Source organism: Trichomonas vaginalis, chromosome I (genome assembly GCF_026262505.1).
Source record: "Trichomonas vaginalis G3 chromosome I, whole genome shotgun sequence".
In the NCBI taxonomy this organism is placed as follows: Eukaryota; Parabasalia; order Trichomonadida; family Trichomonadidae; genus Trichomonas; species Trichomonas vaginalis.
The window spans coordinates 23102215-23123082 of NC_067203.1; the positions used below are offsets into that span (position 1 = coordinate 23102215).

Here is a 20868-nt window from a genome sequence, read left to right on the forward strand (position 1 = left end):
AGTGAAAGGAACTCCCATCATTAAAGGTTCACGAACAATGCAAATAACTGGCTTATATAAAGGAAGGGCAATTATTATAAAAGACTCTTACAGTGTTATAAATAAGAAGCTTAAACTATTTCCTGCTATGTTTAACTTACAAACAGGACCGAAAGAAGTATTTCCATATAACTACTACAGCAGTGTTTTGTTAGCAAATGACAACAGAACTGGTGTCATTTCTGAAGCATGTAAGTTTGTAAAAGATATTGAAACGTTCATGAAGAACATAGATTCCATCAAAGGTTGCAGAATAGATGAAAACCACTTCGACTTAGAAAAATATAGCACGTTTTACTGCAAACAAGATGTAAGAATTTTAAGAGAAGGTTTTGTAAAGTTCCGCAATGACTTATTGAAAGAGTTTGATTTAAACGTTTATGACTACGTTAGTATTTGTTCTATTGCTAACAAATTGTTTGAGAACAGAGTGTACTTCCCGAATGGAAATCTTTATGACCTCTCAAATAAACCAAGAGAATTTATTTCGAGATGCATTCAAGGTGGAAGATGTATGTTGTCAGATAACATTAAACAAAAGAGCAAAAAGAAACTCATTGCTGACTTCGACGCTGTTTCATTATATCCATCAGCTATAGCAAGACTTTATACTTTAGAAGGAATTCCAAAAGTATTGAAGGATGAGATGTTAAGCACAGAGTATCTCATGAGACATTTATTCGATGACGACCAAAAGGAACCCATTGGTGAAAAGTTTATGTCTGGCTTCTTTGTTCTCATTAAGATAACAGAGATTGGAATACATAGACACTTTCCTTTAATAGTTTGTGACCCTGAACTAAATCCAGAACTTAACGTTCCCAGAAGTTCAAACACTTGCTGTTTAATGTATGTTGACCATATAACATTACAAGACCTCATAAAATATCAAGGTGTCAAATGTGAAGTGTTGCAAGGATACTATTACGATGGAAACAGAGATATTAGAATAAGAGATGAAGTAAAGAAGTTGTTTAAGGTTAAAGTATAAAGAAAGAAGAAAACCCATTACAAGAAATTATAAAACTCATTCTGAACAGCATTTATGGCAAAACTATTCTATCTCCTATTGAGTCAAAAATAACCATAGTAGATGACAAAGATGCTATAGATAAGATATGCCATCAGAAACTACAACCATATAGTGAAGTTCGAAGGTTTGGATGGTTCAGATAAAACTATTTTCAAGCTAACGAAAAGCATTTGCAGACACTTTAACTTTTGCCACTTGGTGTAAATATTCTATCAATGTCAAAACGTATTATGAATGAAGTGTTTTGCACGATTGAAGACTTAGGATTAAAAGCATTTTATCAGGATACAGATTCGATGCACATTTACAATGAAGACATACCACGTTTCTCATGAATTTAAGAAGAGATACGGTAGAGAACTTATTGGTAAAAACCTTGGTCAGTTTCATAGTGACTTCGCAGAAATAACACCTGGAAAACAAAGTTTAGCATACAAGTCAATATTTTGTGGAAAGAAGACTTACATAGACTTACTTACTAACGATTTAAATGAAGTTGCATTTCACTGCAGAATGAAAGGCGTGAAGCAAGATGTTATTGCTTTAACCGCTAATGAAATGTTTCCTGAAGCTATACAATGCTATTACAATGAAGATAAAGGTTTAATGGTTCCGCAAGGAAAATTTGACAAAGACTCTGAGTTCAGTGTCATGAAACTTTATAAAGCACTTTATGACGGTCAAGAGATTGGATTTGACTTATGTAAGTCTTCTAGTCCTTGCTTTGCTGAAAAGTTTAACTTCTCAATAACGACTAAAACAAGCTTTATTCGTAAGTTGAAGTTCTGAGGTCATTTATTTTTGTCAGCAATGAGGTCATGAATGAGGTCATTTATTTTTGTCAGCAATGAGGTCATTCATGATAAAAATAAGCCGCTAGCGGCAAGGGCGAAGCCCATGTGGTCATTTACAATACTGCGATGGTAGAGTTTAAGAGTTGTGCTTCAATGTAGAGACAGTCCTTATGGTCTGGAGGTAAGAACACTGGGCAGTTATGGTCATGAGTGGAGAACATGTCTATCCAAAACTCACGATTGAAGCCAGTTAATTTATAGTATTTAGGGTTAGGAAGTGGTGTAGTTCTTGTATGACCAATGAACTCATTTTCAACTCCCTTACTTAAGTTTGAATATAATATAGCTTGCTTTCTATCCCAAATGCCAGGTGTTACAATCTTTGAAAATTCATTTTTCCTCGGAAGCATTGCATCATAATTGAAAACATTCTTGAAATCATCACTTGGTTCAGAGATTTGAAATCTTATACGTAATGGATTTTCTTTCTCTTTAGCTACTTCATTGAATGGTGAGAATACAACAAACTGACAGTCATGAGTTCCATCTTCATTTTCATTAAATTCATAATGAAAGTCTATAAGTTGTGGCTGACTACCTTCTTCTTTCAGTTGTGCAAGAAACTCACGTAAAGGCTGTAAAGTTTGTACTTCAATGTTAAACTTTTTCTCGAACATTTCATTAAATGAAATCATACATTGCAACAATGTTGTATCGTCTTTAAAGTATTTGTATATGTGAATGTTTTGGGCGCTTAAAGACTGTTCGTCATTTTCTATCTCGACTTGAAGTATAAAGTCAACTTTCCTAAATGCACGTGTTATATACATAGATGTTATGCCAATGTACTTCTCTTCATTTATGTTCACAATCCAGTCTGTTGGAAACTTAAACGTTACTCTGTTCCCCTTTATTTTGACGTCAGGGTTTTCACTACTGAACGCAACAGATAAAGGTATTTGTCTATACATTTAGTTCCAATAAAAATAAACCATTTACTCTTTCTTCTTCAGCTTCTTTAGCTTTTGCTTCAGCTTCTTCTCTAGCTTTTTCGCGAGTGGGTTCTTCTGTCTTCCAGCAGCTAATGCAGCTAGTTGTTTTTCACTAAGTTTTCTCTTTGGTCTCTCTGGCTTTTGTTCTTGTTTTTGTTCCTTCAGTTCGGATAAAATTTGCTCGCGAATTTCTTTCTTCAATGCTTCAACATCTATGACCCCTTGGGTCTTGTCCGTAGGACTTGTCTGAGTCATTTGACTGCAGATAAAAAACAAAATTAAAACTTTAACCGATGTAAAATGAGCTTGTCAAAATCAGAACGAGAGTCTATTATATTAAATGACGCCAGAGGAATACAACATCCTTTCTATTACGTAAGTCAGAGTAAAGATGGTAAAATATATGTAAGAAAAAGAAAGGTTCCATTAGCGAATGCAGAAAGCGACAACATTAAGGTGCATGGCAAGGGTGAAGTCCACGAAGCCCATATAAAACCTTCTGTTCAAACTGAGCCACCAAAAGAACCAGAAGAAAAGAAGCCAGATGTACTTTCAATAACGAACCAAGAGCTTATTGCAAAGTTCGTGAATTTCATTGAAAAACAAACCGAGTCAAAGAACCCTGACCCGCCAGTGAAAGAAGTTGAGACAAAAGAGAATGTACAGTTCATTGAAAATGTCAAGAAACAACTTCCACCACGAATGCCAAGAAGAAGAGTGAGAATAATGAAGTAAATAGATATTTTTATCTGAAGTAAATACATGCAGAACGAACAGCTAAACGAATTTACTCCAGCAGAGCATATTCATCAGATTCGCTCATATTTCGATATCATAGACAATGCAGTTCAAATTGGTGACACTAATAGAAAATATTCTGACGCAAAGATTCCATCACAACCTGGAACTGCTAAAGATAACACATGGGTAACATTCAATCTCTCACCTCCTGGTGAAAATATGTTGGACCTTTACAATACATTCATTACGTATAAAATGGAAGGTCAATTTATTGTAGATAAAGAAATTGGTTCAGGTTCCAATAAAACAAACCCACCAGGATTTTGGATTGGTTTCGATGACGCTTTCTCTATGCAGTTGCTGGATATCAAATCCTTGCAAATGGTCGTATCGTATATTCTCAAGACAACGCAAGAGAAGAAGCATATATAACTTCAAACTCACAAACTACCGAACAAATAAAGAAAGTAGATGTTTTCTCAAAGACTCGACATGAAGATGTATGGAGTCATTCGGGAACATGCAGAACAGGACAAATTGTTAGTGGTCCAATTACAGCAGGAAAATCATTTGATTTTAAGCTTCGTTTAAGAATTCCTGTTAGAAGATTCCTTCCATTAGAAGCTATTCGATTTATTCCAGCTTTTGCAGGAAACATTCAGCTTAAAGTAAAGTTCAGTAGCGACGCCTTACAATGCACATCTATATCTGTAAATGATATCATTGCTTTCAATCCAACTCTTAAAGTTGCATTTGCTTCAGATTCAAATCCACCGACAAATAAATTTGTTCCATGGAATGAACCATTCACTATGATAACGAAGGCAGTAGAAGCTAGTGGAACAGTTACTATTACAACTGTAAACCAGCAACTATTTCGAACAAAGATGGATTTTAATGAATGTTTCATTCATCCAAAGTCATTCTCTTTAGACCCTAACATTTATACAGAACTTGTAGAACATTATACAAACGAGGCTTTATGTTTTCCTGTTAAAGTTATGGATTGGATTCCTATGGACGGTTCATTCTCAAAGAATACAGATAGTTCAAGTGCAACATTTACAGCAGCTTATACGCCTATTAATGTTAAAAGTATTTGGGCACTATTTAGAAAGAAAGACAACTATTATGTTAATTTTGAGAACCCTAAGTTTAAATATCTTCAGCTTTCCATGGGAGCTTATGGAAATATGCCTGCAGAACCTGAAAAATCATATGGACCTGTATTTTATGAAATGGTTGCGAACGCTTGCAATACAAACAATGATATGATTGGATTTAATGAAGATGTTATGAGGTCATTGGTGGATGATGGTAGTGTGGAACATAAATGGGATAGCTATGACAACACACATTTCTTATGTGGTTTTCCAACAGAAGTGGACTTTTGCTTCCAGCAAGGTCAAACATCTACTGCTCCAATAACATACAAATTGTCTGTTAAAGGACCTATTGAACTAGCAACTGAAAACGTACCAAAGCCACTTATTGGATTTATGAGGGATTGTTGCTTTGCCATTCAGGTGCGTGCTAATGGCATCCCCATAATAAGATTAGATGACTATAACTTAGCTACGGACGACAGTGAGGAATAAAGGATGAACGTTTATTTTTAAAGCTTATAAATGAGTTCTTCATCAAGCTCTCGTGAACCTTCACCATCTATGAAACAAACTTTACCAAACGATTATGGAGCACCTATTGAATATTTCTTACGAGCTGCACAATGGCAAAGAGCAGTCTCACCAAGGTTAGGTGTTCCACCAGCTCCTGTCAAAAATAGCATTTGGTCAAGTCCTTATATAAATATGGTCTCCCACTAGGTTTGCTAGCTACAGCAGGAGCAGTTATGATGTTGAAAAGAAATAAAGCAAATGTTGTAAATAATACTGAAGTAGCTGAAGTTAAACAAACTCCGACACCATCGCCAAAACCAACGCCTTCACAAACAACACCTTCAATGACTCCTGAACCTATGGAATTACAAACTCCTGTTCAAAAGTCAACTCCAAAACCGACTCCAACATTTAAACCAGAACCTACTCCTCAAATAAATCGTAAAACTCCTGCGTTTCCTTACTGAAAAAATAACGTTATTTTTATTTAATATTAAAATTTTTATTTGATTGAAATGACGACTAAAGTCACTGAAGCAATGAAACAAAAGTTTTTGGTAGAATACATTAAATCAGGAATTATTCCAGAAGGTTTTTACATTCATACTATGAAGGATGGTAGAGTTCAGTTTAGAAAGATAAAGCAACCATTAGATAAAGAAGGAATTTTGAGAAAGATTAAACTTCATGAGGACAACATTGCTGAACTTAAGAAGAAGTTAGAAGAGTTGGAGAAAGCAGACGACAGAGAGTTATAAAGCAATGAATTCAACAGGGTAGAAATGAGGTTAGAAATGAGGTTAGAAATCGGGTTAGATCTCACCACTTCACCTAAATTTATTTTTGTGCTATGTTTTCATACGTGTGAGGGTGGTGAGATCATTTATTTTTTATTTTATTTTTTAAAATTATTTTTATTTTATTTGGATGTAATGACAGAACAAAAGCAACTCATACAAATCAAAACATATAACAAACATACATTTAAACATTTATTCTTCCTTCCTGAGCATAACATGTTCTTTCAAATACATCCGAGACCAGTTGACTTTTCATTGACTGTTTATAAAGATAGAAATAGTTATATCATTAAACCATACGATGACGAAGGTAAGTTATGTAAATTGTACGTTAAGAAGTTAGAGAAAGTTTATGGCTTCAAGTATGACTACAATAGGGTTAACACTGATGATGAAGATATTGAGGAAAATTTATGAGAACATTAGTGAAGTTGTTAGTGAGAACGATAGTGAGGTGAAATTGTTGGCGGCTTTGTAAATATTTAAGGTTAAGTTAGTTTTTGCGTTCATGTTGTAAAATATACGTTAATGGTTTTGTAAAGTGTCAAATTCACAAGTATTGGGTAAGGTGGAACGCAGTGCCACCATACCCAAGACTTGTATACTAACTATAATAACACACCGCATGAAGATCTCCCAATTAATCCATTAACTGGAACAAATTACACGCCAAATCAAATGTATCAGCTGAAACCGAAATACACAAATGCAGATACAGAAAGGTTGTGGCAAATATGGGATACAGATACAGGCATGACCGCTGTTGACACATTCACAGCGTAATAATAAACATAATTTTTTAATTTCATTTTTAACAAGTTTTTTTAAATGTATGTAATGAATAATTCATTAGAGTATGATAATGCACATTGTAACAGAATAGAACAATCACCAAATTTTTTTTTTTGAAATTAAAAAATAAAAGTAAAAAGTATAAAGTAATCTAACCAAAAAAGATATTTAAAAGAATTTTGGAAAAAACAGAATAAGGATAATAATATTATTTTAGATACACAATCGATGTACTGAAGAATAATCCGGTAAAATGATGATATAAAATTAGATTATTTTACAAGTAGCTAAAAGAATAAAACTATAATATAAAATAAATGAAGTTTAATGAAACAATAAAGGTTAAATAAATAATAAAGATTTTTAATTTATATCAGTATTGAGAAGAAGTAACAGCTGACACTTGGTAGACAACTTCTTTATGTCTAGAAAATTCTATCTTGCCTTTTATTTTTTTCTCGCTGTGAAACGTATTCGGTCATTTTTTTAAAAATTAATTTTTTGTTAGAGATAAGAGCTAAAACTCGGTAAACAACTTCTTTATGTCTAGAAAATTCTATCTTGCCTTTTATTTTTTTCTCGCTGTGAAACGTATTCGGTCATTTTTTTAAAAATTAATTTTTTGTTAGAGATAAGAGCTAAAACTCGGTAAACAACTTCTTTATGTCTAGAAAATTCTATCTTGCCTTTTATTTTTTTCTCGCTGTGAAACGTATTCGGTCATTTTTTTAAAAATTAATTTTTTGTTAGAGATAAGAGCTAAAACTTTGCAGACAACTCCCCCATGTCTAGCAAATTTAACATTCGTCTCCAATTTTTATATATTTGGTTTAGAATGTTCGAAAATGCGTAATATGGTCATTAATATTAATTGAAAAGAACCTTGAATTAATTCAATCTGATCTCACAAAATATTTTAAATTACAAACTTTGTAGTTTGAATAGATAATTAGTATTAAACTCAAATAACTAGTTTATTTTTGAATAAAAATTATTTGAATTTATTCAATTTTGTGAATTTTCCTTCAAAAATCAAGTTTAAATATCTTATTTGCCATATAATTATAAATACAATGAAACATATTCGAAATTGAAAAGAATGACTTTTTCTGTTCTTTCAATCATTCAATTTGAATTTTGCAATATTGGATTTCCCATTAAATAGCTATTAAAAACAACAAGCAATTTAACTTACATTCAAATTTATTTGTGTTATATTCAATCTTCTCAAAACTTATAATTTTCGGCTATAGCATGATTATATGCTATATAATATAATAAACCTATAATAGTATCATTCTTTCAATTATTTGAAGAGAAAACCGAAAAAATCTATTTTCGCTCTATAACAATTCATCTTTTTCATCCAACCATACTAAAAAATTAGAAAATTTATAATATACGAATAGGTATTCATATATATACCTAATATGAATGAAGATTGACGGGGATGCCTTCAATCCGTTGACGGGTGATCACGGTTTGATCGAAAATTCTGTGAAAAAACCGTATCAATTTTTCTGAGTATATACAATTTTATTGAATTCATTTTGGGCCGACAAGTCATATTAATCAAATTTTAGGTATTTCCAGCTAATACTATCATTATAATAATCTCGATAATGTACTTTTCCCTTGGCGATATTAATTTTTTGGATTTTTCATATTGTCATTTTATTTATTACTGGATATCTTCTTTGACTATAGCAACAGACAGCACACATACTCGTTATTATAACTGTTTCAATTAGTGCCATATCAATATCTCCCTTCAAATTACAAACCAAAGAGAATATATATCTTTATTCCATGAGAAACCAAGTTACAGATAATCGGAAATTCATTGAATCAAAGAGTTCGAAGCAATCAACATAGTTATCTTACAATTCTTTATTTTTTGTCTGTAATAGCTTTAATTTTACCTACTATAGTCTAAATTCGAATTCCATGCTTCAATCTTAGAACTACAGAGAATGATTCAGCCTTATATATCTTTATATTAATGCATTTCATATATTAATTTCTTAATCGTTTTTTTTTGACTCTTATAAATGTTAAATCTCTTTCCTTTCATTAATTCTATTAAATACATACAATGACCTTACTTATATTTTCAAATGTCTCAATATTTGGCTTGATTTAACTTCCATAGGAAATAATTTTAATATTCGAAATATAAGCTACTGTGCAAAATGTGTAGGACCAACATAACTTTGTGAATTATTACCTACTTACTATTCAATGACTTTTTCTCAAATTACATTTTTATTCAACAAATAAATGAAAAAATATCATTACATAGCATGAATTATTTTGACGAATGAACATAATCTATACAATTAATTTCTGGTCAAAAGTGTTTGTGTTCATCTTTAGATCAGATTCCTCTTTCTTCTTCTTTTTAGCAAGAAGAACTACTGGAATTACTGCAATTATAATAACAATAATTGAAACTACAACAATCACAACTATTTTCTTCCCATGCTGATTAGGAGGGTTGGAAGTTGGTTCGGGTGTATTCGATGTTGGTGGATAAGAAAATTTGAAACCATACCATTTATAGTGGTTTGGTGAAATTTTTTTAGATTGAGGTATATAGTTTTTCCATGAGTCATACGATGGAACATCAATTTTTATGTCCTCAAACGAAATGTGAGAACTAAATGTTTTCGGAGGCATATTTCCAAAGTAAATATGTTTGAGATTTGAGCATAAAATAAATAAATATCCGTAACTTGAATTAACAATTTCCAAGCCTGTTAATATCAAAGTGTTTAAATTAGTACAACTTGAAAAGACTTCATCGCCCCTTATTTCTTTTACAGATGATAGATTTAATTTATATAATAATGAACATGAAGCGAAACTACTATCTGAAATAATTTCCAATGAATTTAGGTGAACATCCTCTAATGACTTGCAACCTTCGAAAGCTGATTTCCCAATATAAGTTAATTCTTTAAATTCGATTGTTTTTAGTGCAGAACACTTCATAAAGCCAAAATCACCTATAGATTTGAGATGAGGGATATTTATATTTTTAAGGGATACACAAAAATGAAAGGCAGAAACACCTATTGACGTTACTTCTTCAAAGCTGATTGTTTCAAGCCAAATACAACCATCAAATAAGAAGTTACTTATATTTGTGAGATGTGGGATATATACATTCTTGAGGGATTCACAGCTGAAAAATGCAAATGGGTCAATTGTTGTGACATTTTCAAGCCTAACCGTATCAAGAAATGCACAACAATAGAACACAGAATTAGCGAGATGTGACAGATGCGGTATATTTATACTCTTTAGATGCCTGCATTGATAGAATGCTAATTCATCAACCATTATCGCTTCTTCAATATTAATTGTTTCAAGAACTAAACAATTGAGGAATCCTGCACATTTTATAATTTTAATATGAGGCATATTCGCATTCATGAGAGATTCACAATAAGAAAAAGCAAAATTACCAATCGATATCGCATTTGGAATTGAAACTGATATAAGTTTACTGCAGTTATAAAATGCATGATCCCCAATTGTTGTTGGACCAATCAATGTTACATTTTGAATATTTGACGATGCATAGTCTTTATTAACAGTCTCATTTTTTAAGTTTGTGAAACAGATTTCTTCAATATTAGTACTATTTGATAAAAATTTATTTTCTGTTGTTATTTCGCTGTATATTCTAATAATTTTAAGAGAACTAGAATTTCCAAAATTATTGGTTGAAATTAGACCGCTATAACAGCCATTTTCGAGTTCAAATGATGTGAGATTTGAGTACTCTTTCGAAATAAATTCTTTCATGTCAAAATCACCTGATAGAACATGAATCGAATTTACTGAATTCTTCTCAATTCTATTATTATTCAGGATCTCATCAAGAGAAGAACCTTCATATTCGATGTCATTGATTGACACTTTCAGGGATATACAACATGCGCAGAAAAGGCTCAACATAAAAAAAAAAGAAAAAAATTTTGAGAGAGGTGGTTAAAAAAAACAATAAAATAGCTTTTAATAAGAATCGTTATTAACATTATGATTTATTTCCTAAAATTGAAATCCGATCAGATTTGACGGAGTTTTCCTATGAGAAGGTTATCTACTCAATAAATGGGATTGTTTTCCAATGTGCATCTAATAATCTAACTTGTTTTATATAAAGTACCGTCAACGGCTGTCCATACATAACTTCACTCACTTCATTTTTCTTTTTTAAAAGAGAAATTGCCTTAAAATGAAGGGTGCAACTATTTCTGACTTTTTTCACAATTTTTTTGACACAACTTCTCCTAGAAAGATATCCACTCATAGCTGTTTTAGCATTGATATTAGATATTCAACAATGACTAATAACACTAAATTTGCAACGCAAAATGTTCAATAATTATTGTAGAAAGCAACCTATTAGATGGACTTAACAATCATAACTCACATTCTTTAGTTAGTTGTCAATAAAATTATAAAGAATGTGAGTTTAAAAGCACAAATATAAGGAACAGATATCATAAGACTCACCTATGCATATTATAACTCTAAAATATTAAAAATTATAAAGAAATCATTCAATTAAGAAGTCATTATATATAAATAGATACTAAAAGAACTAATAAAAAGTATAATTATCATATAACTAACTTATGTTTATTATAACTCTATAAAATTATAAAGAAATTATTCAATTAAATTTTGGAGGAGTCATTATATATAAAGAGATACTAAAAGTACTAATAAAAAGTATAATTATCATATAACTAACTTATGTTTATTATAACTCTATAAAATTATAAAGAAATTATTCAATTAAATTTCGGAGGGGTTGGCAATAAGAATGTCAATCCCATAGCACAAAGGATACCAGCATTGACGGCGAATGACATCAAAAATCCGGCAAATTTCCTTTGTTCGAGGGTTAATTCGTCTGGATTTGATCCATAAATCATCTGGACAGTTCCGAAGTAACCATTACTTAATGCGAACGGAATCATCCATCCGAATGTCCACCATGGCTCAGCCTTGAACTTATGCTGAATGGAGACAATGAAAATTGGATAAGAAAGGAATCTCAAAACTATTGGGATCCAAGCGAATTTTCTCGGTGGCCAGATGAATAATCCAGGACCAGCTCTTCCGACCCAATCAAATACACAGAAAATCGTAACAACGATAACTGATGTCCAATCACCAATCTGCTTCGTAGCGCGAGTGTTGGCAACGTATCCAGGGAATATTGAAAGTGTAATGAGGAAGTTGGCAAAGACAGATAACCATGAAACCCAAATTGATTTAATAACAACGAGAGTTTCGCGGTTAAAGATAGCTACTTTCTCGGATTTGGATGCTGGAATCATTTTCAGACGTATTTCTGGCTTTTGCATCTTAAATAAGAAGAAAACTAAAGTTAAGAAAATTATACCTGCCGAAATAAAGAAATATGCACATGTTGAATACAAATTAGCACGATCTGTAACAGCGGCTGCTTTTGTAATGATTCTGAGAACAGATGCAATAACTCCGCAGCATCCACAACCGGATGAAGCCATTGCTGAAGAAATAGGACCAAACTGAGAAGCAAATGAGAAAATAGATGAGAAAAGTAAGCTAGAAACAATGCCTGTTAAACCAATAACAACAAGAGTCAAATATAAAAATGCATTTGCGTTTAAATGAATAATCAAGAAAATCGGAAGGAAACACATGATAAATGTAAGTGATGCAAGTGCAGAAATGAGGGAAATCTTGTAATTCGTTGGCTTGAAAATGCAAAGAAAAAGAGCCATCAAAGCGTTTGGAATATTATAAGATCTGTTCAATAAACTAGCCATATCTGACCTATTTGTCTTTTTGGCATAAATATCTATAGCGTTGATAATAATATTAAATGCAAGTAAAGAAGTATTGCCTAGGAAAAAGAACATCAGGCTCTCTGAATTTTCGTTCTTTGACGATGGCTTGTTAGGTGTTGATTCTGGAGTCAGAAGGGGATCTTCTTTCATATCAGCCATTTTTTTGTGAGTGAAGTATTTGAAATTTCATCGTTTTCATGTTCTTTCAATTTTTGAAATATTTACATTTTGTTTCTTCATCAAAATTATCGGTTGATTTATCCCATCCAATTGTTACATTAATTTACTCAATAGTAGACTTGTCGAAAGCAAATACCAAGAAGCGCAATTTAATTAATAGGAGTTTAACATTTGTTCCGAAAATCTGATCGTAGTTCACAATGAATAGAGAAGCCATGCTATCTTCTAATACACAACGATGTTTAACCACGTTATGCCCACATCAAATTATGTAAATTTCTATCTAAACTCGGCGGGGGAGGGATCATTGTGGAAATTTTTCTCGCTGTAAGAATTTTGTGATTAAAATTAATCAAAGAAAATTTAACCTTAATAAGTTCTATCAGTTTAATTGATCTATTTTTCAAATGTTCGTCAAATGGAGAATTAATTTTATTTAAATCCCTGGTTGAGCGCAGATTTGGCGTAGGGAAATACTATGCTTTCTTGATACACAACATTCTAAAACCAAGAATTATTGATTATAAACAATTTTCATTGAGGAATGAAATAAGGACTTTACAGACTTTGTTAGATATGTTCGCAAATGCATTCAATTTTTTAGTGTTGTAAATCTTTCCGAATCTAAATAGAGAATCATTCCTACATAATTTTTTTGGAATATTTATAGAATTTGTAGATTTCTCTATTCGAAACATTGAATTTGATTTATCTTAAAGGGATATGTGCTTTGAATGCATTGCAGTGTAAAGTTATAGCCTTTTCAATGAGAGAGGGTCAAAGTTGCTATTTGTCACTTTTCCACAAGAAAGATACTATTTATCACAAATGCTAAGATAAAATTCGGCAAGGTTATGACAGATTTGCATTTATCTAATTATACGATAAATAAAAGGCACAATTGATGGAAATTCTGACAGCAAGACGATAGATATAATAATGGCCCCGAAAATAGATTTCAGAATCAATTGAAATAACTCTGAAATCTATTTTGAGAAGTGATTCAATTAGAGGTAGGGCAACGATAGAAAATTTTTGGAAAAAAAGTTCGGAGATCTTAAACGTATCATATTCCCTGCATGGTTTGGTATCTTCCGCCATGCGTTGTGCCAAACATATTGACACTTTCCAATAATTAATTTATGGTATGAGTCACAGAGTTAGATTATAAAAAGAAAGTAAATAATTGCAATTAGAAATCATATATGTCGGAAATCAAATGTTGATGAGCAGAAACCTTTTACTCATCATAAAAGAGATAAATCACTAAAGATTTGTATACATTAAAATTTGATATTTGGTGCTCGAAAACTGTCTGATGGGACTCCTCCAAAATGAACCAATCTATCGCTGAGGACCAAATTAGATGATATGGATGGTGTATTCTCTAATTCTAACTTAGGAAGAATGGGAACAAAACGAATGACGACAACAACATGTCAAACATAGATTAAATATCTATGAATCAATAAAGTATACGTGCATTGAAGGTGATAACGATCACTTGAGGCTTATAACTCTTTGACTAAATTATGCAATAATTAAATATAATCATTTTTATATTTTTATACTGATAGTAATTAATATACTATCCTGCTTAATAAATGGTATGATCAAATTTGTTTGAAAATTTAATTATGTATATGAAACTATGTCTTCTATATAAAAATCAAAATTTTCTAACGAACCTAGATTGAACCTTTATGAAAATCTATCATTTTTGTTAATTGAGTTAATATGAATCTTTTACATATGTATATATAGCATTGATAGCTTATATAATCATGGTTTATTCCATATTAACATATTTTTTCAGTTAAATTTGTTAATAATATCATGTAACAAATTAATTCAAGATTAGAATGTCTACAAAATGCTAACAAATAAGAACAAAATACGATTTCTCGACTTAAATTTTAATATGGAGTAGTTTTTCGTTTAAATCTAATTAAAAATGAATAAAAACTTATCTTGTACTATTTTCATTCAAAGATTTTAATAATGTAAATCATGCATTTTCATAATTCAGTACAGTTCTTTTTAGAATTAAAGTTGATGAGGATGATATTTGTGATTTAAAATAATTTGTTAATGTTCACCTTTTATTCATCACATTGTGGTATGCCCTAAAGCAATAGCATTATCAATTCTGCTGAATTGATCAACTCAAAATTCCAAAAAAAATTCAAAATTTCAAAAATGAAATTAAACAATTTGAATTTTCACATGAAAAAATCAATTTCGAAAAAAATTTGGAAAATCAAAGTATTTGATAATTAGTCAAATAATCAATTTACATCGTTTTTACTCATAAAAAACAACTAATTTTTGATTTTGATATCATATTTGATAAATACTCATTCCAGAGTTGACGTAATGTATTAATTATTGTTAGAGATATTGCTTTCGCAGCAAAATTCTTATTTCATGAAAGAAAAAAAAAATGATTTTATTCCAACAAAAACAAGTAAACAGATGAATGGAAACGTACTATATTTTCATAAATGTAGTAATCAGCGTGTCAGCTTTTGTTTATCATGTTCGAGTCAAAATGTATTAACTTGTAATAAGAAATATTCGAAGATTATATGAAGTATTGAGCATTCTTTGTAGAAATATTTGTAATTCATTACTAACATATATAATAAAGTTGTTTTTTTTTCCTTATTGCAATAATTTTGTCTGATTTTAATAACTTTTCATGTATACGAGTTGTGTGAATATGCATCATAATATGCGTAAATATACTTATTTGCGACGAATAATGTGGTTGCATAATGGAGGTGCTAAATTTTGATTTTTAATATGGGGCTTTGGTATGTATAATCATGTTCTTATCTCAACGTAGGAGTATTGGTGCAATATGATTAAAATTTACGAGGTTGATCTTAAATTGAATAATTCTGGAGTATAAATCACAATGCAGCTAATTCTATGTTAAAGATAGATACAGATTGTAGTAATCAATTAGGGAGTACAAATTCATTCTTTCATTTCTGTCGTATTGAGCAGAAAGGAAGAGATCATAACCCTAGGAAAAAAAGCCCAAATTTGTCACTTTTCATAGTACGTTAAACTCAATTCGCTCGGCGAATGCCGAGCACACGTACTCATCATTCAACATAATATTCTCATTCTTTGGTTATTATAGTGCCAGACAACACAAGATTTCAAAGAATTACTTGAGTTTTCAATTAATCTTAATCCGATTTTAGATTTATCGAGAACTCCATCATCACAATCACATACTTCAGTGCGGTAACTACAATTATCCATATACAGAAGGAAGTTCTTTTCGAACAACTCATTTGGAGTCTGTTTTGGAAAGAACTTCTTTCTGTCCGACTTAATTTCATAGTTCCTGATCAACCAAAAGACAGAAACCACACACTATCTACTTAGGAAAGGAGTTCTTTCTAAATCTTCCTTAAATTGAGATTTTACGAGAGATAACCCTTCTATTGCACTTAAAAATGAACATTTTGATATCTTTAGTATCACACATGGTCATATATAGTATTTCATCTACATGAATACATTCATCTTTCGAAGTCTCTCATTAAATGGGAGGCTTCGAAAGATGAATCGTTTTATTCATACAACTTTAAATCTCGAACACATTTAGAGAGTGAGTATATCATTTTATTCTTGTTTTGAGTTTATTCTGATTCAAAATTGCAGTGAAAACAGAAGTTCACACATCATATCTGAATGTGAGCTCATCTATACTTATACGATCTCAATACCTCCACTCTAAGCATAAGAGGTGAAGTTATATAAAAATTATCAGATGCGTTGAAGTCTCAAAAGTATTGCCTGAATGCTTGTTTCATATTTGTCCAAGTAGTTTCAATGAATAAATGTATTGTTTTTTATAATTTCGATTTATTTTTAGAAAATATTCAATATAAACCTTTATTGTGTTATTTACATCTCATAAATTCTCTGTCTAAATCATATAAAAGCGCGTTTTACCCCTATGAATCAAGAAATTCATTCAATATTCATGGTATATTTATTAAATTTATACGATTTACTAATAATCAATATTATATCCTCATAAATAGCAATATATTTTGGTAATCTATGATAATCATATACAATATTTGAAATCAAATTTTCATTAGTTTAGGTTCCTTGTTAATAGTAAACCATTATATTTATTACTAATAATAAAATCTATGTTTCGTATTGAAATTCAATAAAATTACTTATTCGGTCCAAAAAAACAAATTAGATAAAATTTTTCTTTTTTTATGTAATTTTTGTTTTTCATTTTTCTCAAGATCCTAAGTTATGTTCTAACTTTTGACATCATATCCTATCATGCTAGGCTATATATTATAGCATATCCAAAAGGCAAGGAAATCTATCAGAGAAGCCTTTTTGACCTATCGTTGCCCTACCTCTATTCAATTTTAGTAAATCAAAATGACCACTAGGCTTTATGAGTACAAGGAAGAAATCGGCCATAAAGAGAAAGAAGATAATAATGATATGAAAGAAGATAGTAGTGATGAAAAAAAAAATTACAACTATTCGGCATGAATCTGACGTTGAACCTTTCTCTCTGATCCAGAAAACTTTCCTATTATTTTTCCGAAAATCAATTGGAATTCAATATTTTCATCAGAACACAACAGCACAACGTTGGAACTATTTTCAAACATTGCAGCAAATATACTTTTTAATAACAAAGAATACTTTTCTACTTTTGTTAACTCAGACCTTTTAGAATTTCTTATTAATTTGATGACAGAAGAACAAAACACCGCTACAAGAATATCAGCAGTAAAGTGTTTACAATATATTCTTGAGAATGGAGAAAATAGTCTACTTTCAGATGAGATGAAAGCTAAGCTCGCTAATTCAATTGTTCAATTACTTTCTTACAATCCATTCTTGGAAGGATTATCATTACTCCAAATGATCATAAATGGTGAATCTTTAAAGAATCAAATTGTTGAAATAATTTTAGAAGAAAACTCAGCCGACACTATTACTCAATGGATTGAAGTCCAGGGTCAGGATGTGATTGACGAGTTCCATGACTTATTATTGATTCAATCAAATAAAAGTGCCAATTCCCTGAATATGTTGAATAATGCTATTTGGGAAAGTCATTTTTGTAGAACCAGTTCGAAAACTCTGATTTTGTATTTCGAAATTTCAATAATCAATATAAATAATGATCTGATGTTCGGGATAATATTTATTTCTTGAACAAGAGGTGTACTGCTGATTTGAAAGGAAGTTCTTGAGTTTTTGGGAAATTAACTAAATTATTTTCCCAAATTTTTCTCATTCAATGAGAGGTTTCGTAAGAAACACTACCCCATTTGAATAAATTTACATCTCTGACTATTCTTGAATCAGAGAGTACAAGTGTCATGAGTGAGGATAATAAAGTATAACTAATATCAAAAGAAGCAAGATAATTACTCATCCTAGCTACTCTATACTAGAGTTTAGGCTGCATTAATGCCATGATTTTGACTTCCAGATTCTCATGGATTATTAATTTTAATTTCTTTGTCGAAATCACTTGTTGATATGGATGGTGTAGCACTATTATTGTCCAGATCAAAGGCTGCATAGCATTTCTTAATCATATCACCTGATTATTCACACATAAATTAATTTCACCAACATTTGTAAACCAACACACTTTTTGCACCCTTATAATATAAATATTACAAATACAAACAGTTTATTTTGCATGATAATACATATATTTTGAACAAAATAATAAATTAACTTAGAGAAAAAGAAGCACATCCACCAGCACCTTTAGTAATCGTGAAGCGCTTTTTTGGATCCCTTCTAAGCGTTTTTACCAGGTAATTTCGATTTTTAGATTCAATTAAATTTGATAATTCGAAATTTTGCTCTTTAATGAGAGCAGCAATCTGATTAGTAGTTAGTGGTGTATTTCCTCGTTGCATGAGCATTGATTTAACAAACTCTCTAATTAATTCGGCTTGTTTTAGATCATTTGTATGTGATTGGTTTTCTGATTTTTCAGGAAGATGTTTAATAGTCCATTCCTCTTGATTATAAACTTTTCCAACTATGCCAAAGTATGTAGCTGACTTTTTGTTTACTTCTGATTGAAATTTCAAAAATCTTTTTTGTGGATCTTCGACTAGCGATTTTGCCATGCATGATGTTGATTTGCGTTGATCAAGTAACTGAGCGAGCGATGGATGTGACTTTGATATGAGTTCATGGATACGACCTGTAGATAAAGGCGTATCTGAGTCAGTTAGAATACTAAAAGTAATAGATCTATATTGTTCTGCAAATGCTATCCCATCTGCACGTGATATATGATTTTCTGATGTTCTACTTTGAGAATTGACAAAATAATGTGCAAGTGCATTTAAAAAAGAATTTGGCTCTTCGGCTTTAGGATTAAAAGAAGAACCAGAAGCCCATGCATCACTCCCTACGCCTTCTCCATTCCCGATATTCCAATCGAGAGAATTAGGTTTCATAAATTTTGTTTAATATTTTCCCCGTGTAAATATATTAATTCTCACAATTTTTGAGAGCTGGACGCCAAGAATAAGAAATCGAATTTATGCATAAATTTTCCCAAAACAAAAGAAGGAGTACACAAGTAGGGTGAGCTGATCCTAAATCTTCATAGTCGCTCCTTAAATCGAACTCCATTGGGAATTTTAAAATTAGTGAAATCCAACAACAATCAAGGAAAAGTAAAGTTAATAGACAAAGACCATGAGTTCGTACCGTCTTTGTATACGAAAATGCCAAATCTATTAAATTGAAATTGATTCTAATGTTAAATGCATCGAATCAATAGAATCGAGGATTCTCTTGACTCATATTCAAATAAACTGTTGATTTAGAATCAGTATTTCAATAGTATACCACATATATCTATTATAAAAAAAAAAGAAATATAATTTTTCGTTATTTAAATATAACTTTTAGGATCAAAATTACATTAATATTATTACCCGCCATAATATGAGATATAAGGCTATAAAAAATTGGTATATTTGTTACTGTATATATTTTTAACATGAACAACCGTTATTTTCAGGCTGTGCTTGATCAAACCTTATTGAGGCACGTAGAGATTTCTTTTCACCAGAGTCACCGCCCTGGTTTTGGGACAAAAGTTGGTTAACAATTAAATCGCAAATCGAATTGAAAAGGGCTTCGATATTTTCAGCTGTTTTAGCAGAAGTTTCAAAGTATGGCGCATTGACGCTCTGCGCTATCCTTTGGGCGTCTGCAGGTGATATTTTTCTCTTATCAACCAAATCGACTTTATTACCTGCAACAACAATATGAATATTATCTCCTCTTGCCTTCTTAAGCTCTTCTATCCATTTTTCTGCGCGGGTGAATGATTCTTGATCGGTAAGATCGAAAACAACAATTCCTGCTTCAGCATCCCTATAAAATAAGGGAGAGAGTGCATTATAACGCTCCTGTCCAGCTGTATCCCAAATCTCCAAGGAAAGCTGGTGATCTCTATGAGTAATCTGCTTTTGAGCTAAACCAGGTTGTGTTGTTGAAATGGTATGCTGGGTAAACTTACCTAATACATATTTGTTAACAATTGATGTTTTTCCAGTATGCTGTGCTCCAACAAGAACAATCTTTACTTTCTTCATGAAATTTGTCAAAACCGTTTTTCACTCACATATTACAAAATAATCGTTTTTTTATTGATTTCTTTTTGGATTTTTTTGCTTCAACTTTTAACCAATTCATCAATGGCCATCAGGAATACATTGTACCTGAATTCTGCCTTTAAAATGTCACTTTGTATGATGAGTAAGGAATTTGCATAATAATTGAGTTACAATAGAATGACTCATCTCCAGATACATTTTAATATGCAATGAAAGCTTATGCTCAAAGGTTTCACATATCAAACTCATTTTGAAATCAATATTTGATTTCATATTTTTTGATACAGCCTTTGCAATTTTGAACTATAAATAATTTCTAAACATAACCTCATTTTTCATTCATATTTTAATGC

The 20868-nt window shown here is 31.1% G+C and overlaps 9 protein-coding genes and 2 pseudogenes across 11 annotated transcripts, besides 3 other annotated features; 6 read left to right on the plus strand and 5 right to left on the minus strand.

Annotated features, from left to right (window-relative positions):
* Positions 1–6628: part of a mobile genetic element that runs on past the window's edge.
* Positions 38–1455, plus strand: TVAGG3_1035410 (annotated as a pseudogene). The gene has a single exon. A coding segment is annotated over exon 1 (1418 nt).
* Positions 2311–2837, minus strand: TVAGG3_1035420 (uncharacterized protein; the record flags this gene model as incomplete). The annotated part of the gene is made up of 1 exon (XM_051255326.1): positions 2311–2837. A coding segment is annotated over one exon (527 nt), but the record flags the coding sequence as incomplete, so codon positions are not given.
* Positions 3159–3593, plus strand: TVAGG3_1035430 (uncharacterized protein; the record flags this gene model as incomplete). Its single annotated transcript, XM_051255327.1, has 1 exon — positions 3159–3593. The coding sequence occupies one exon, from the start codon at positions 3159–3161 to the stop codon at positions 3591–3593; it is 435 nt and encodes a 144-aa protein (XP_051080901.1).
* On the plus strand, positions 4214–5197 carry TVAGG3_1035440 (uncharacterized protein; the record flags this gene model as incomplete). Its single annotated transcript, XM_051255328.1, has 1 exon — positions 4214–5197. A coding segment is annotated over one exon (984 nt), but the record flags the coding sequence as incomplete, so codon positions are not given.
* Positions 5228–5682, plus strand: TVAGG3_1035450 (annotated as a pseudogene). The gene has a single exon. A coding segment is annotated over exon 1 (455 nt).
* On the plus strand, positions 5734–5976 carry TVAGG3_1035460 (uncharacterized protein; the record flags this gene model as incomplete). Its single annotated transcript, XM_051255329.1, has 1 exon — positions 5734–5976. One exon carries the CDS (start codon positions 5734–5736, stop codon positions 5974–5976), a length of 243 nt encoding a protein of 80 aa, XP_051080903.1.
* A 691-nt stretch (positions 6629–7319) lies between the features above and the next one.
* Positions 7320–8160: a mobile genetic element.
* A 197-nt stretch (positions 8161–8357) lies between these two features.
* TVAGG3_1035480 (antigen BSP-related family) lies at positions 8358–11423 on the minus strand (the record flags this gene model as incomplete). Its single annotated transcript, XM_001580370.1, has 1 exon — positions 9142–10776. The coding sequence occupies one exon, from the start codon at positions 10774–10776 to the stop codon at positions 9142–9144; it is 1635 nt and encodes a 544-aa protein (XP_001580420.1).
* Positions 11424–11519: 96 nt separating this feature from the next.
* Positions 11520–12830, minus strand: TVAGG3_1035490 (nucleoside transmembrane transporter protein; the record flags this gene model as incomplete). The annotated part of the gene is made up of 1 exon (XM_001580369.1): positions 11619–12824. The coding sequence occupies one exon, from the start codon at positions 12822–12824 to the stop codon at positions 11619–11621; it is 1206 nt and encodes a 401-aa protein (XP_001580419.1).
* Positions 12831–15911: 3081 nt separating this feature from the next.
* Positions 15912–15959: a mobile genetic element.
* A 1638-nt stretch (positions 15960–17597) lies between these two features.
* Positions 17598–18257, plus strand: TVAGG3_1035510 (uncharacterized protein; the record flags this gene model as incomplete). The annotated part of the gene is made up of 1 exon (XM_001580368.2): positions 17598–18068. The coding sequence occupies one exon, from the start codon at positions 17598–17600 to the stop codon at positions 18066–18068; it is 471 nt and encodes a 156-aa protein (XP_001580418.1).
* A 341-nt stretch (positions 18258–18598) lies between these two features.
* On the minus strand, positions 18599–19342 carry TVAGG3_1035520 (uncharacterized protein; the record flags this gene model as incomplete). Its single annotated transcript, XM_001580367.1, has 1 exon — positions 18599–19342. One exon carries the CDS (start codon positions 19340–19342, stop codon positions 18599–18601), a length of 744 nt encoding a protein of 247 aa, XP_001580417.1.
* Positions 19343–19777: 435 nt separating this feature from the next.
* On the minus strand, positions 19778–20494 carry TVAGG3_1035530 (small Rab GTPase RabF1; the record flags this gene model as incomplete). Its single annotated transcript, XM_001580366.1, has 1 exon — positions 19889–20494. The coding sequence occupies one exon, from the start codon at positions 20492–20494 to the stop codon at positions 19889–19891; it is 606 nt and encodes a 201-aa protein (XP_001580416.1).
* Positions 20495–20868: the final 374 nt, after the last annotated feature.